General features: G+C 44.8%; 1 protein-coding gene across 2 annotated transcripts in view; it reads right to left on the minus strand.

Annotated features, from left to right (window-relative positions):
• Positions 1–16,175, minus strand: part of prkar1b (protein kinase, cAMP-dependent, regulatory, type I, beta) — a 57,158-nt gene that overhangs the window by 31,519 nt on the left and 9,464 nt on the right. Inside the window, exons 1-3 of one of the 2 annotated variants that reach the window (XM_031877725.1) lie at positions 14,779–15,245; positions 11,898–12,068; positions 8,870–8,961 (exon numbers count right to left, since the gene is read on the minus strand). In XM_031877725.1, coding sequence (XP_031733585.1) covers positions 8,870–8,961; positions 11,898–12,068; positions 14,779–14,787 — 272 coding nt within the window. In that variant the 5' untranslated portion in view covers positions 14,788–15,245. Of the gene's footprint in view, positions 1–8,869; positions 8,962–11,897; positions 12,069–14,778; positions 15,246–16,175 lie in introns of those variants that run through there. The other variant, XM_031877724.1, reaches the window with a different exon arrangement.

Below are 16,175 nucleotides of genomic sequence, written 5' to 3' on the forward strand. Positions count from 1 at the left end.
CTCTCTCTCTCTCTCTCTCTCTCTCTCTCTCTCTCTCTCTCTCTCTCACACACACACACACCCTGACACGTCGCTAAACATCACAAGACATGCCGTTGTCCCCCGGGCACGTCTTTTCCTCTTCTCCGCCCTCCGCTCCCTCACTCCCACCTCACAGAAGACAAACACGAGAACAAGATAGGCATTAGAGAAGCAGATCGGGACACAAATTGTCTTTTGTTGGAGTTTAAACCTGAGAAGTGTTTACACAACACAGCACATTATGCGTGCTCACACAGATAGGTATGTAGGCTGCAATTGAGACCGAGAAAATGCCCAGAAGGGCCAGAGGAAGAGGGAGGGGAGGATGAGCGGATGATTAGACGGGGAAAAGGGAAGGACGAGGTATCCACTGTAGAAATACTAAAGGCTAAAACTGTACATTGTGTGAGTGTGTGTGTGTGTGTGCGCGTGTCCGTGTGTGTGCATAAACCCCATGAACCAGTAAGAAGTGCACTTGGTGCTTGGAGGAGAGAGAAATAGTTGACATTCAATAGCTGACATCTGACTGACGTAAGGCCTTCCCTGCTATAAACAGACAGCTTCATCAGACACACAGCCTGCAGACCTGGAGAGTGTTGAGCAACCAACTAGCACCTTGTGTACAATGTGCTAACACCATGGAATGTGCTAATGTTAGCAACTTGCTAACTGGAAACGTCATTCGACTGTAACAATACATAGAAAGTTGCTGGATACAATTCTTAACATTTGTAATTAAAAAAACATTCTCTTTGTGCTCCTGTTATGGATGCTGAAACTACTTGATTTCACTTCAATGGCTGAGTTTTTGAGGTCTGAAGCTCGTCCCTACATAGATGAGGAATTAAAGGTCATGTTATTACCACCGTTTAGAGAGGCTCATGTTGATTCCTTACCAATGGAAGATCTTACAAAGCAAGACATTAGACTGCTGAGGCATGCCATCCCACTATTACAGCACAGACGACAAAGCAGGATATCACAAACTAAGAACAACCCTGCTTCCTTTGACTTTGAACACTCTGAATGAAAAAGTGGGAGGAAACCAATGTCAAAAAAATAAATCAATAAAAGATTGAATGTTAATGTTTCTCTGACGGTTAATTTTGTAACTGTTTTACTCCCAAATTTCTCTCCCTTTCTCTCATTAACATGAAATGAATTTTTGGGAGATGTCCCTGCTACTGCAAATACAGCAGAATCATTATCATGTGTGATGTTTCAATAGATAATCATGCAGCCCTAAAGCTGAGAGCCCACTTGAAAGTTTGAGTCACTGTATGTACTGTAGAAAACTAGACAACAGCGTGAGTCTAATCACCTAAAAAAAAACCCATTGCTCTATGATGACCTAAATTCTATAACACAAGCTCTTTGAGACGTCACACATTCAAACTTCTCAAGCATGGAAATGAGCTGAGCACCTCTAATCTAAATGAAACTCAACCAGAGTGACATGTCCACAAACCAACGAGGAGGTCATGGGAGAATAACACGCTATAACAAGACTGTTGTCTGTGCCTGTACACTGGAACCTATCTCAGTAGTGTAGACAAAGCAGACGGGATGTATACAATAGGAGGCCATGGGCCAAGCCAGGCTATTCTGTAGGGCGCTAGGCTGCTCCGTCGTCCCCGGCTCATGTGTGGGTTGTGCTTTGGACCTGGCTGAGCTATGAAGGCACCGAAGGGTTGCAGGAACACCATGTCTTCACAGCAGGGGCAGAGCCTGGCTAGGAAGTCACTGTCGTGCACACTCGCACATTTACCCTACATATTCATTGACTTGAAATGAAACGTGCCACTGTCCACGTTCACGCCCTGAGTCACTCCTAATCAATATACTGCCACTACTGTGCACGCACACACGTCTCAGCTTCTAAGTGCGTACAGTGATTTTTAATAGGCTTTCTCTCTTTTACTTGTTCCTCTTGATTTTCACTCTCTCAGCAGTTAAAGCACGTTTGAGGGCCATTTTGTCGGGAGAGATCATGGCGAGATTAAGGTGATTCGCTACTTCTCCCACTGTTTGATCTAACTGCTGCTCAAATCTAAAATCTGAGGCTAGTTTACATGAATACCTGAACAGAAACATACATTCACACACCATTGTTTAAGCATTCATGTGCATCAGTCAGACAGTTTGCACATTAACCTGCGCATACATTCATGAACGGGAAAACATGCATACACACAAACACACTCACTCACTCACACACATTGATGGCATAAGCAGCTCAAAAGGCAGGGATGAATCATAGCAAGCTGGAAAACTGTCCTGCACAGACTCTGGGGTACCTTTTAGGAGGAAACACAACTTTCTTAAAGGACTCCAGACACTAACACCACTCCATGACTCACTGCTTTCTAAAGAGTTTGGATGGAGAAATGGATGGAGGGAAGGATTGAGAAAGGAGACAGGGGGCGGAAGAGGCAGCAGGGGACAGGTTGAAGCACAGCAGAGGGTATGAGAGAGGACAAAAGTTTCCAGCAATATGTGCAGCTGTGTGTGTAACTGTGTGCACTTGTTAATGTGCATGTTTGAGTCTGTTTTATCTGCACTAGCTTGCAAGCATACATGTACAGATATGAACTTCCTGCAATTGATATGTTTGTGTGGTTGTGGTTTGCATGGGCGTAAAGGTGTAGTTGTCTGAGCTGAGGGACAGATGTATGTGCTGGGGGAGGTGAGGCTGCTGGCCTGTTAGTCCTCTGTGCACTGGATGGTGGTGGGGATGGTCGCGGTTCAGTCAGGCCTGCAGCTCTCCTGTGGAGAGTGACCTCATCGCCTGGCCCCTGGCATTGTGGCAGCAGCACAAAGCCATGCAGGGGACGGAGAGATGAATGTGGGGGAGGGACTGGATGTGAGTGTGGATGTAGATGTGAAAGAGCCTGCATGACTGAGACAGGGAGAAAGACAGGAAGAGAAAAGGGAGAAAAAGAGGACCACCACGCTCTCAGGACGAGACGAGGATGAGAACACACAGAGAGTCAATGAGGGCATCGGGTTAGGACAGGAAACACAAACATACACGCAAACAAATAGACTAAACTACACACAACAGAAACCTGCTGATTTCTTCATGCCTTTGTTGCACAGCCCGCCATAAAATACAAATCCCAGACGCAGTTAAACAGTTAAACTAGTCGTCCACCTGAACACACAGAGAAAAAGGTCCTCTCAGTGACAAGAAAAGACACACAAATAGCCACACCACAGAGATTACACTTCCTTCATAGTCACTCCAAAAGCATGTGAAAAACAGATTTTGGTGGGAGACAAACAGCCATCCATTCAGGGCCACTGCATCCTGTTTCACCAGCACTATAAACTGCCAGGAAGGACATCACATAAGACAAGTGTCCAAACACATGGGCACACACATTTTGTGTGTATATATTTGCGTCCACGACAAGGACTAGTGTGGCTGACTAGCAGAAGCTGTGACTTAAGAGATAGTTGATAGAGATAGTGTGTGGCAAAAACACCCCCTAGAGGCTGCTTCGTGGTAACAGCACGCTCTAAGTCTCACTGTGTACATGACCATGACGATGGAGATGGAAGTAGTGATGGAAAACTGTGCATTTTGTTATAGCCTACCAAAAAAAAAATGTTGCCTTTACGCTTCATTTTAGAAACAGTGTGTCTGTGAAGCCATTCACCGGAGCACAGAGCTCAAGTTCCACATCTATTGATCTGGGACCTGATTCAAATAAATGCTTTCAGATATGATGATGAGAGCTGTGTTCATCTGATACGGCTGCAGAGCGCACTATCTCACATCTCATCCTCTTTGTTGCTTTGTCCCTTCACACGGGCCTTAAATAAACTTCCGCTGGAACACGAGACGATCTCTCTCGGGCACTTTTTGGTGTCTTTCACTTCGCTTTTGTTTGTTTATTCAAGTTTTCTGTCTCTCCCTGATTTATTTATTATTGTTTTTACACCTCTTTAAGCACACACACAAATACACACACACACACACACACACACACAGACAAAGAGTGCCAGTACACTAAAGATGTTCCTTGTCCATCGGCAGGGGCTAGTGGGGAAGGTGCAGAGGTCAGGGTTTAAGGGTCAGGGGTCAACTAATCGGTCACTTCATCAACTCATTACTCTGCTTCTTAATAAAGGGATTAAAGCAGGCAGGATGAGGTAAGCACCACCTCTTTACAAGCCATTACATCCTTTGCTATAACATTTTAACTGCAGATTGATTGTGCTTCTTTCTTTTAATCGATCAGGTTCTGGTTCTCTACATATTATAGGTAAAGTGCTGTATTTGCTTGATTTTACAATGGGGTCCTGAACTGAAGAGATTCAACAACTCCTGCTACCAGATGGTAATATTATTTTTGAATATTGGAAACACTGCCAAGGTAGCTGGAGGAATGAGATAACCAGGGTTCCCTCATCTCTGCCAGACAATTTATGTGGTTAGACAGACAGCAGGGCTTCTCGTGTCTGCTTTGTCCCCGAGAGAGTGTTTTGTGGTATGAGGTCATTAGACTAATGCATGCGGACAGGAGAAACCGATGATCTATTTGTTTGTGTCAAGGGAAAAATAAATGCACCTCTGACAGATTTCCTTTAGGCTCTTCCTCTGTAATTAATCTCTCTCTAAATGTGACCTCAAAGAATTGCTCCTGGGTCTGTCCCATCCTGCTTTCTCTCCATCGTTGCATTCATACATTAACAGAGCTGGAGATCATCAAGGTCATCTATCCAGGTGGGCAAAAAAAACAAAAAAAAACCCGGACAAAAACAGGCCAACATTAACACATACAGCACACGGTCTAATGCTATCACAAATCTTCATATCACTTCAGTAGGAAGTTAGATAAGAAACACTGAAACTGAAAGAATGTGTGTTTAAACAGGTGATAGCGCGAATGACCGCATTAAATGACTGATTCTCAACGAGCATTTAACAGTGGGGAGGTGGTGGATTAGATAGGCTGAGGGTGCACCTGGACAAATACACACACACACACACACACATACACAGGCGTGTAGACTTGACATCCGTATCCAAATTGGTGCAAAACAGTGTGACCTGTGATTCTTTCTGTAACCTACCATGGCGCTTTCTTATCAAAACCTTTGATCTGAAAACTCTCATCTAAGTGCTGTTAGTTAGCTGAAACCAAAACGGAATAATCACACATCCACATGGTGACATAATAGTTTCAGTCAACACGATAACGCCACGGATACAGTATTGAGACAGGTGGTGGCATGCTGATTTCAGTGTTAGTAAAGCAGGCTCAGCACAATGTGAAGTCAAACACCTGCTCCCAGCTTATCTTGTGTGCTTGTGTGTCTGTTTGTGTGGGCATATCATAATGAGGTCATTATGGCAGCTAATGGGAAGCAAATAGAGGGGTCCGCCCGCTGGCAGCCACACAATGACACACGTCAATTTAGAGACCAGCCAAGGTCACAGAGATAAACAGAGGGATGGTACAGTGTATGTTCATTCCCTCACAGTTTGTATTGTAAACAAACCATGACCATTTTTGTTCAGCAAAACTACATATTCCTAACTGTATTTGCGCTGATGTAATGCAAGAGTGCAATACGAATGTGTGTCTTTCAGGATAAATCTGAATAATATATATTTAAAATACTTTAAGAAAAAGAAAACTATTTGTTTTGATCTCTTTATCTCTATAGCCTCCTCAGCTCGCAAAACAACCTGCCTTTTAATTATAAAAACAGTGTTTAGTTGAAATCTGGACGGCAGAAATGTGTCAAGGTTTCCCTTCCAGGCAGCTGAGAAAAGATGGAATACACACACACACACACACACACACACACACACACACACACACACACACACACACACACGGCTGGTGGAGTTCAGAAACGTTCAGGCCATAAAGTTTGACATATGGAATGGCGTGTTAATCAAAGACTCCACGCTCCCAGCTGGGGCAGCCTCACTGGGAACACAGTCTGACATGCATACTCGAGAATGTCCTTATGTGTGTGTGTGTGTGTGTGTGTGTGTGTGTTTCTCATGATAATGTAATCCCTGTCACCCTTTGTAGTGATAGGGTGGTATTTGTGTGCCTGGTTTTTGCACGTGTGTGTATAGAATGTGATTGCTACACCCTTTTAACATTACAAAGGTTTTATACATTTGTTCTGTTAAACCTCTCCGTAACTTTACCCTTTAAATCTCCATGAAAACGTTATATTTATATAGTTTATTGGAAGGATTTGCTTGATCAGAGAAATCTGTTGAGAGGGATGAAGCAGAGCAAATAATAGGGGTTTCCATAGCAGAAAGAGAGACAGTACCACATCTCTCTAGCTTCTTCCTTATTTGTCTCTGCCTCTTTCCTTCTTTATCTCTCACCTTTCATGAACTGAGCTCAGGTGGAACAGGAAAAAAGTGTTGAGTTTGTAGGGAAAACAAATGGCTTTACTCATGCTCTAAATGCCCCTCTATATTCTTTGTTTACATCTCTCCAGAACGCAATCAAACACACATAAACCCTGACATCTTTACATGATAAGTGGTCCTAGTGTTCAAAACTGGCAGATATGAAGCCTGATCCATATAGAAAACTATATTTATACATAGATTTTGATTATGTATGTTGCTATATTAGTATGGATTGGTCTGTAAAATTAAAATACATGCTGATGTGCAATACCACAGCACAATATATGGCTGCTGCAGAAGCAAAAATAATTAAAAAATGAAAAAGTAGAAAATGCAGACTTGTCAAAAATGCTTACAGAACCAGTACAGTCTTCCCGGATTCCTAGAAGGGCAGATCAGTAAATAAAGACATTGTGAAAGAAGATAAGACAACACAGAAAAGGAGAGCTACAGAGACAAAGAGTGATGAGAGGAAAAAGAGAGATGAGAGAAACGAAGAGGGCTTCATTGTTTTCATCTTGCTCATTACTGAAGGGGATGACGATAGCATAATATAGTGCTAATGGGGGAACAAATAGCGTGGAGTTCAGCTTACATAACTGCTGAGTGACTAATCACACAACATGTTTCGTCGACACACGGACAGCTACTAGCGCTCCAGTTTTTTCTCTTTCTGTGTCACACGCACTCAACCCCCAAACAAAAATAGCCATTTTGTGAATGTTTCAAATAATTTAGTAAGTACAAAAAAATATTGCCAATGCCAACCAGCAGCCAAGAGAAAGAAGACATCACAAGTTCTTGCATGTGGCCATCTGTCATCCAGTGATGCATTCACTGACCCAACCCCCTGATGTCAAGCACAGGCCCATACAGCAATGGACCACTGTCACTACCTACCCAATGAAACCACATGTGCAAGAACATCTGATAACCCAAATAGCCAGCTGTTTGTAGAACGAGGGAGGAGTGAGAAACAGAGAAGGAGGGAGAGACAAAGCCCTGCTGGCTGCTGTGTGCAGTTTCCCATATATGCCGGAGGATCACATTGGCCATACATCAACACACTTCTGTCGGTAGGGGCTCCAGGCACGACAAACGCAAAACATAACCACAATGTCACCGAGCCACCAGCCAGCCGTCCGGCATCATCAGCTGGAAGTGAAGAATGAGGAAGAACAGACGAGAGTGAGGGCGACTGTAAGAGCGACAGAGAGAGAAAGACGAGTGGAGAGTTTTAGACGAAGGAACAGCCAACTATCTGCCATGTCACTGTCCAATCTAGCAAATCAGACAAGGTTTTCACTAGCTAAGAGCACTCAGCGCTGCTAACCCACAAATGACACAACAAGAATTCCTGTGTGCACCGCATTAATGGTTGATGCTAGCTGTGTGTAGCGAGACAGCAAACACGACAGCCAGTCGAATAAATTCTACATCATGCATGGTTTCATGAGCCGACGACGACGCCATTACACTGCTTGGCATGCCAAGGGGCCTTGAGTGCATTCAAACCTGATGGTTTATGGTCTACTGCCAGATATTTCTGTGGTGTAAATCTAATCTGCCACATCAGCCACCCAAGTACGTGTTTTTTTTTAGACTGTCCGGACCTATCACATGTTGCACTCTGCTCGGGGCTGCTTCAGAAGCACTGACGTGCAATCAGAGGTCTGCGTGCCTGTGCCAAGGAAGCACTGTAAATTGTCAGCTGACGAAAGACTGGAAAGAGTGTGTTTTGGGTTTGGTCTGAGGAGGCTTTAGCCAACAGGAAAGCTCCAGTGTTTTCCTCTCCATGGGGCATAATGGATTCTCCCCGCCAATAAAACACTATTCCGGCTGGCGGCCGCCACCTGAGAGCCTTTCCCACAACACCCCCTCCTCTGCCAGAGCCCAGACCCAGCCATCACTGGAGATCTGGGACAGATGGAAGGATGGAGAGACGATGGTTGAAGAGAGGAGGAATGTCAAAGAACGATGAAAAGGGGCAGATGGTACGAAAAAGGGAGGGATAGAGGAAAATTGGCATCAATCTCTTTCTGAGATGGTTATGGAGAATCGTTGATTTCTTAGCAATGTATCTGAGCGCCACCACCCATATCTGAATACACAACATGATACTGACATACAGACAGGTTAACATGACAACCGACAACAAAACACAATACAACACAGACTCATCCAGTTGCTCCCTTGGCCACCCTTTGCTGCATACCCCTCCTCTTCTGCTGCATCTGTCCATGTTCACCCCTTCATGTCTCCGCAGACTTGAGATGAGCAGGCAACACAGAGACCACGAGGGCAGTACACTCTGGAGCAATGGCCCATTGATGATTCTATCAGCTTACACACATGCACTCATTGTCCACACGCACATTTAGATTGCTGGCATCACGCAGGATGTTGTGCAAACCTATCAAAGAAGCGAGTGAGCTCACAAATGTTTTGTACCTTCTTTCATTATCGTCCAGGTGAGCAAACAGCACATTCTTGGAAATGGCTTTGGCCAAGGCGGTCATGGTCTTGTAGTCCTTAGGGATCACCTGTGTGGACGAAGCAGTAATATCCATTACAGTATACCGCATCAACACTATGCAGGTGGACACATGAAACAGACCAGCACAAACACATAATGGGCCTGACTTCACAAGCGGACTAAATTGAGTAATTAAAGAGCACCGTATTGGCAAACTCTAAAAGGAATATCCCATACGTGTGTCTGCGTATTTTTGGGAAAGCCCATCTGTTCAGGGATTACACTCAAAATGTCACACAGCCCTTAAAAATTCACAAGGGGCCTGAACTCATTCATAAAACATGCATTTTCATGTCCCAGACTCTGTGGTGTGTGTGTGTGCGCGTGTGTGTGTGTGTGTGTGTGTGTGTGTGTGTGTAAGGGAATGGCAAAGTCTGTAGCCACAACAAAGCCACATAAGTCTGTATTTATAAAGTGGCATCCTAGAAGAAACCTTTTACCGTGGGTGAGGAAGGGAAGAATAAGAGAAAGAGGAAGAGTGACCAAACCGAACCACTCTTGCTACAGAATAACTTGAGGAGGGAGAGGAGTGTGTCCGTGTGTGCACGTGTTTTGTCTCTGGTGGTGAGGGAGAGGAGGGGGTAGGTTGTAATTACGTTAGAGCAACAGATGTCTCCACATGAAGACGACCACGCAGCACTGTGCACAACATGCACACAAATACACACACAAAACCACATCACATATGACTTTAAAAAGTACCAAAATGTATCTATCTGCAGCACTCGGGGCCTGGCTACACAGTGGACAGAAAGAGAAAGAGAGTTAAAAAAAGTAAAAAGTGAAGTTAGGCTTCAGAATTACGCCCCCATCTGCATTTTTTCTTCACCAGCCTTACATACGGTAAATTGGGATTTTAGCTGTGATACAAAGCTCCATATTTAATCCCACAACAACCCTTTAAAGTTGGAGGGAAAATCTGACTGGGTGCCCATTTTGTTTCCAGCTCGTCAAGAGGGTTTCCACAGTAGTTCCCATCAATCTGACGCCAGCCCTGCAATTCACTCTGTCAGAGTCATCTCCGGGCCGACAGGCCTAACAATTTGTTGAGACTCATGGCGCTTTACGGCAAAGCTCTTTTTAATCAGATGAGCAGGGTTAGCTAATTGATTGTGCTCTGTTTAACAGCTGCTGATTTTCACAGTGGAGTCATTAATGGAAATGGTGATGTAGGGAGATGTTGGCACATAGAGTGCGTGTGTGTGTGTGTGTGTGTGTGTGTGTGTGTGTGTGTGTGTGTGTGTGTGTGTGTGTGTGAGAGACTGTGACTGTGTGTCCGTTACCTCAGTGTACATCAATGGCCAGATGAAACCCTCTTTCATACTGAAGCAATAATGGGCTTTCATCTTCTAATTCAATTTTAATGAACTCGTCTCTGATGGCCTGTTGTGTTGAGTAAGCACATGAATTCATTTGTTTTTCACATGCAGCTGACGTGGCCGTCTGATTCGTTGCATGTGTGTGTTGTGTGTGTGTGTGTGTGTGTCCGTCTGTGAGATAGTGAGGGACAGTGAGGCTGGAGATGGGGGCAGGCTTGTTGCCTCGACACATAACTGCGGTGTCTGGTAGAGACTTTAGAGCCATAAACACAAGTGCTCGTGGGTGTGTGCACACACCTGATACACACACACACTCACTGCATGCTCCAGTGGCCATGCGATTACAGCGTGGTGATGGGGGTTCGTGCCGCTTTGTCATTACCCGGCAATTAATTGCGCGTCAAGTTAATTACAAATGAACAAGCATGGCAATGATACAATGACTAGGGTGTATAAGTATGTACAGTATGTGAGTGTGTGTCTGTAAAGGTGAGTTATAGTTTCTGGCTAAAGGGCACCCTTTCCAATAGCTCCATTAAATTGTGGAATGAACACTTGACAAGACGATGCTGTCCAAAAGTGTATGGGTATGCAAAAGTTAAATGATTTTAACTTAATCTCTCAACCATATTGTCTGGTGTACTGTCTTACAAATCAGAGACGCAAACAAAAACACAAGCATAAAATAAATGAAAACAAAAAAAAACGTTTTAAATTATTCTCAGATTTTATATAATGTTATTATGTTGTGTTTATTTCTCAAACAGCATTTTCATGAGGAACCCAGTTTCTGTAATCAGGGTAGGGGATTAGAGAAACCCCATTTTTCCAGCTAGAGGTCTCCTGGTGAAAACTGATTTGTGTATACATGTATACCAGGTTTCTTATCAGCTTTCTGCATGAACACATGTGCATGACAAAGAACTAAGATAGGGCATGCAAGATATTTGATTACATGTAACAATGCATCCTCGCATTTAGAACAATTTAATTCAAAAACTGAAACAAAGTAGCCTCTAGAAGTCTTAATAAGTGAGCTTCCACAGATGAACCTGGTTTCTTGTGGGCATGTAAATGCATTGAAATGTGGGGGTCCATCTGACGTTGATGTGGTTTAGCTCAGTTAGCGAGTAAATAAAACTAACATGAATGAAAACCGTTGCCCTGCAAAGAACCTGCGTGGGAGTCCATCACAAGCAATCTAACGTCACAGAGTTGAATCTCAGCATCTGTGCAGAACATCTATTTTGCAGCAAATAAATTCACTGTCAGCGTCCCTGTCCGTTCATTAATTGCTGTCATAAATGTACACAGCTTATCTCCCTCCGCACTGTCACGATGTTTCGATGAATGTGTTTACATTCGTGCTCTTGAGTGGGTGTCATCAGACCAACAGCTCTGTTTCCAAACAAATAAACAAATAAATGTGTTTTTGATCACATTAGAATTTTTTATTTATTACACTGATTACTTAGATTAGAGCCCTGTGACTTATGCACATATTAATAAATTTTTGTATTGGATGTTTGTCTATGATGTGTATGCATATCAATGTTCCAGCTGTGCGTGCCACGATGCGTCTGTGCACACATGTTTGCGTATGCACCCATCTTTCAACGCTGACCTTGCGTACGTAGCTGACAGCGTCCTCTTCAGTGTACACCTCGGCGCTGACCCCTCCCCTGCGGCGCCGGGCCTTAACAACAGGGTTGGGCGGTGGGGGAGAAACCTCGTCATCGTGTGAGTCTGACTGGCTGTTAGATTTCTGGCGTGCCATGATCTGCTTGCATTCTTCCTGTGAAAAGAAGAGGAGAGACAAGATTGTTCGAGAGGGACAAGCATAGAGAGCGCCACACAGAAAAAATCAAGTTCAAGCGTAAATAGCAGATGGTCCATCAAACCAGTGGCCCCTGTTGACAAACTCAATAAATGCGAGAAAAAAAAAGGGGCATACCTAGGAAAATAAAACCAACTACTATTGCAGCTTCAGTCAAGACAAACCTGTCTCTGAACACCCTTTCTGACGTCAAGCGTCATGTGGATTCTTAACTGGGTCAGACAGTTCAGTGGACATGTCCTAGTCCTGAGTGCACGCTGTCTGGACATCTGGCTGCTATGGTATGACGTGAAAGGCATCAAATATTAATACCTGCAGGCCTGAACACGCAGAGAGAAGAAGGCTCAGCGAGGTGCTCTCCTCCTCTCAGATAATCAACAAACAAAACAAATAAAGACCAAAAACCAAAGATGAACGGGGCGACTCGGTGCTTCTGACTGCCTGTTGCTTTAACTGCTGCAGGTGATGAATTATTGATTGCACACTTGATTAACACATTAGCATGAGTACACAAGAAAACCCATGCAGGCTAGTTATTGTGTGAGAGTGCTGTGAGACAAGGGCAGTGGTATAACAGTGTGTGCAAAGGTAGCCAACATCCACTGCTTTGTGAGTTTCCACTAACAATGACTGGTGTGTGTGTGTGCACCTGCTGGCACAGTGGGTTTATTCCTTTATTTGAGTGCATTGGGGTGTCCAATAGCACAGCGGGGAATGAGTTGGCAGCAGTATTATTCACCATCGCATGTTTTGGTATGGTCACAATCTCATCTGTTGGCTGGTTCACTGCATTGCTGCTGGGTAGTCAGAAATAAACAAAGGTGTCTCAGAGGGACAGGACTCCAGGTAGGCAAGTAGCAAGAGGTGGCACTCTCACATTACAGTACAGAAAACACCACACCGACAGAAATAACAAGGAGAGAGAGAGAGAGAGAGAGAGAGAGAGAGAGAGAGAGAGAGAGAGATGGTGTAAAGGAGGAGGAAGGCAGGCAGCTGTGTGATCCATCTCGTGGTCTCTCCTGCTCCATCACGTGAGCAAGCTGGGTTTTTCATTTTGGTTTAATCAAGAGACACACATTGAAAAATTGTCAATGAACTGATCAACAAAAAATGCATCAGCACGGCCAAATATGTTCTGGTTCAATCTTCTCAACAGCAAAGATTTGTTGCTTTTCTTTTAACTCTTCGATAGTAAACTGAATGTCTTTGTGTTCACACTGCTGGTCGAACAAAACGAGCCATTTCAATAAACACTTTGGGCTTAAACAAATTGTGATGACTATTCGTCATTGTTTTACAGACTAGAAACACAGCAGGTCACTCGATAACGAAAAATAAGCATCAGTTGCAGATAATAAGATAATTTAAATCTATGAATAAAACAATTTACTGTGGTTTGAATTCATTTATGATTCAAGTTCATTTGGGTTGTGCTGAGACAATAACCAATGTAAAAAGTTTAAAGCAGTTTGTATTCTATCACCTTTCATTCATAATTGATTATTGATCATTAACAAGGACAGCAATCAATTAAGGACATTTCTTGCTCACACCACAAAGATGCAAAGCAGACACTTTTTGCGTCCCGGCTTTTGTGGCCCCATTGAGTTCCCACCGCCTCTACATTTTTAGAGTGCGTTGTATAATTCAAGTACCACCATTTTCTTTGAAACACAGCGAGGCAACTTTTTTTTTTCTCTGCAAACTGGAGAGGGGAGAAGAAAAGAAGAAGACCTGGAGCAGCTGGGAGCAGGGTGATTACTGAGTGCCTTGAGCAGGGAGCAGAAATGGCTGCTGCTTCACTCATGCTCATACACTGACAGGGAGGTGAAGACAGAGACAGGCAGGAAGAGGAAGGCAACAGAGTGACAGAGAGCTCACAAAGACGACAGAAACAAAGAGGGGGCGACCTGGAAACTGAGACAAACGAAACTGTCAAATCCAGATCTTCTAGCACTTCTCTCTTTCTTAACGATCATCCCAGCAGCATAATGTAATAAGGACAGAGAGCAGTAATACAGCAATGCTATAATGACACACAGCAGCAGCCTGTTAGACACTTCAGCTTGCACTTTCACTCAATTCTATGAGTTGCTATCCTTTCATCTCATTGTCATTCTCTGTCTCTCTCCATTTCACTGCGTTCTCCGTTTGACTTTGTGTCCCTCCTGCTAATCACATCCTGAGGTTACTGTGACGCTTCGCTCGCTGTCTGTGTAAAACGGTCTGATGATGCAGATCACACGCGCGCACATCTTGCTTACGCAGAGTCACTGCCCGAGGGAACGCGGCCAGCAGGAGGAGAAGAGGAGAGGTAGAGCCGGAGAGCAGCATCAAGACGCGATCTCACAAACACATGCACAGGCGGATTGCGTGGGAGGGGGAGAGAGAGCTCACACACTTCAGCTTAATCAAGGTCTGCAATCAGGTAACACACTACTATCGCTTAAGACAGCGCCTCCCTTTCTTTCAAGCAGTGCCGATACATGCATAAAAACGCTCACTGTTAACACACACACTCACTCAAACTAGCTGCCTTGCAATGAAACTTCACATGCATCGACAACAAACACAGTGTTGTACACTACTTGCTCCTGCCTCGATGAGATTACACAGGTTAGCTCCAGGAGGCTAACTACAGGCAATGTTTCTTAGCAGAGGTATTTACCATTGGCATGGAGGGCCCCTGGCCAGGCGTGCTGTTTCTCCTCTCGGCCTGTCAGACGCACCAGGCATCAAGTCAAAGTGTGAGTGTGTCAAAGTGTGCATGGGAATCAACACGCCCGGATCCCCAGCTCATACACACCTGACACATGTCACACCCTAGCAGCAGCAGCAGCATCTTGCCATACTAGCACAGCGACCGCTATGTGTACGTCTTGTGTGTCAGGTTAGAGAGAGAGAGAGAGAGTGTGTGTGTGTGTGTGTGTGAGTAATCAGAGATTATTCCAAGTTTGTGTGTGAGAGAGAGTGAGAGAGTGGCGAAATGTCTGCAATCCCCACGACAGAGCAGCTGAAGAACAAGACTACTGATGAAAACACTGATCACAGCAGAAAGCCTGTTTCTCCATCGCTCCTGCGCAACTCTGGTTCCCTGCTTTCCAGCCCTCTCCCTCTTACACTCCCTTTCTCTCCCTCTCTCTCACGCACACACTCACAATCAGCTGGCGCAATGAGCGGGCTCCCCCCCCCCCCCCCCCCACCCCTCCCCCCCCGTCACTATGACGACCGGGTACTGTGAGCATCCTGAATAGTTGGCGGCGTGTCTGAGCTGGAAGCAACGGTGGCTCAAACACCTACATTCACAGCCGTTCTGACGCCTGTTGACAGATTGTCTCTCCCTCACTTATCCGTCTTCAGGGATTCACAGAATCCCCTCAATACAGACTTCTGTTCTGACCAAATGGCGTGTGCCAATGGCTCCAAACATTCCCACTGGGATACATCATCCTCCCATGCCCCTCCCAGTGTGCCAGACACTGTTCTGTACCATGCAGTGTCTTCCTCACTCCTTGCTGTTCTTAAGCCCCACCCGCACGTTTTCCTCTTGGGTCAGAGGGTCACGCTGCATCAAGTGAGGACTTTGTGTCTGCCTCCAACAAGTCCACATACTGTTCTGGCCCCAGTGCTCAAACACAGGGACACAGCAGCACGGCAGCATGACCTCTGATGTCTCATACGTGTAAATGCATATATACAGTGCAGAGGAGGCTTCATTAGACCGAGGTGAGCTGAGAGCAGCTGCAATGTGTCTTCAGCAGCAGCAGAGGAAAACTTTTTCTTGCTTTAGCTCTTCTGTAACAACACACAGGCAAGGCAGTTTGAGGCAGCGCCATTTATCATTTCCAGGGCTATGCACACAGTAGCAAAGCAAAACACATCTGCAGTTGGGTTTCTTTGCAACAGTTTTACCCTTTTTGCTATACTATCTTAGTGTAATATGTCTATGTCAGCCTCTCTCTCCCTCCCTCTCTCCTCCTGCTCTCCCTGCGTCATCATCAGCGGCTGGATGCCAGAAAGAGAGAGAGAGAGAGAGAGAGAGAGAGAGAGAGAGAGAGAGAGAGA

Source organism: Anarrhichthys ocellatus, unplaced genomic scaffold, assembly GCF_004355925.1.
Source record: "Anarrhichthys ocellatus isolate YVR2014 unplaced genomic scaffold, GSC_Weel_1.0 scaffold146, whole genome shotgun sequence".
Lineage (NCBI taxonomy): Eukaryota > Metazoa > Chordata > Actinopteri > Perciformes > Anarhichadidae > Anarrhichthys > Anarrhichthys ocellatus.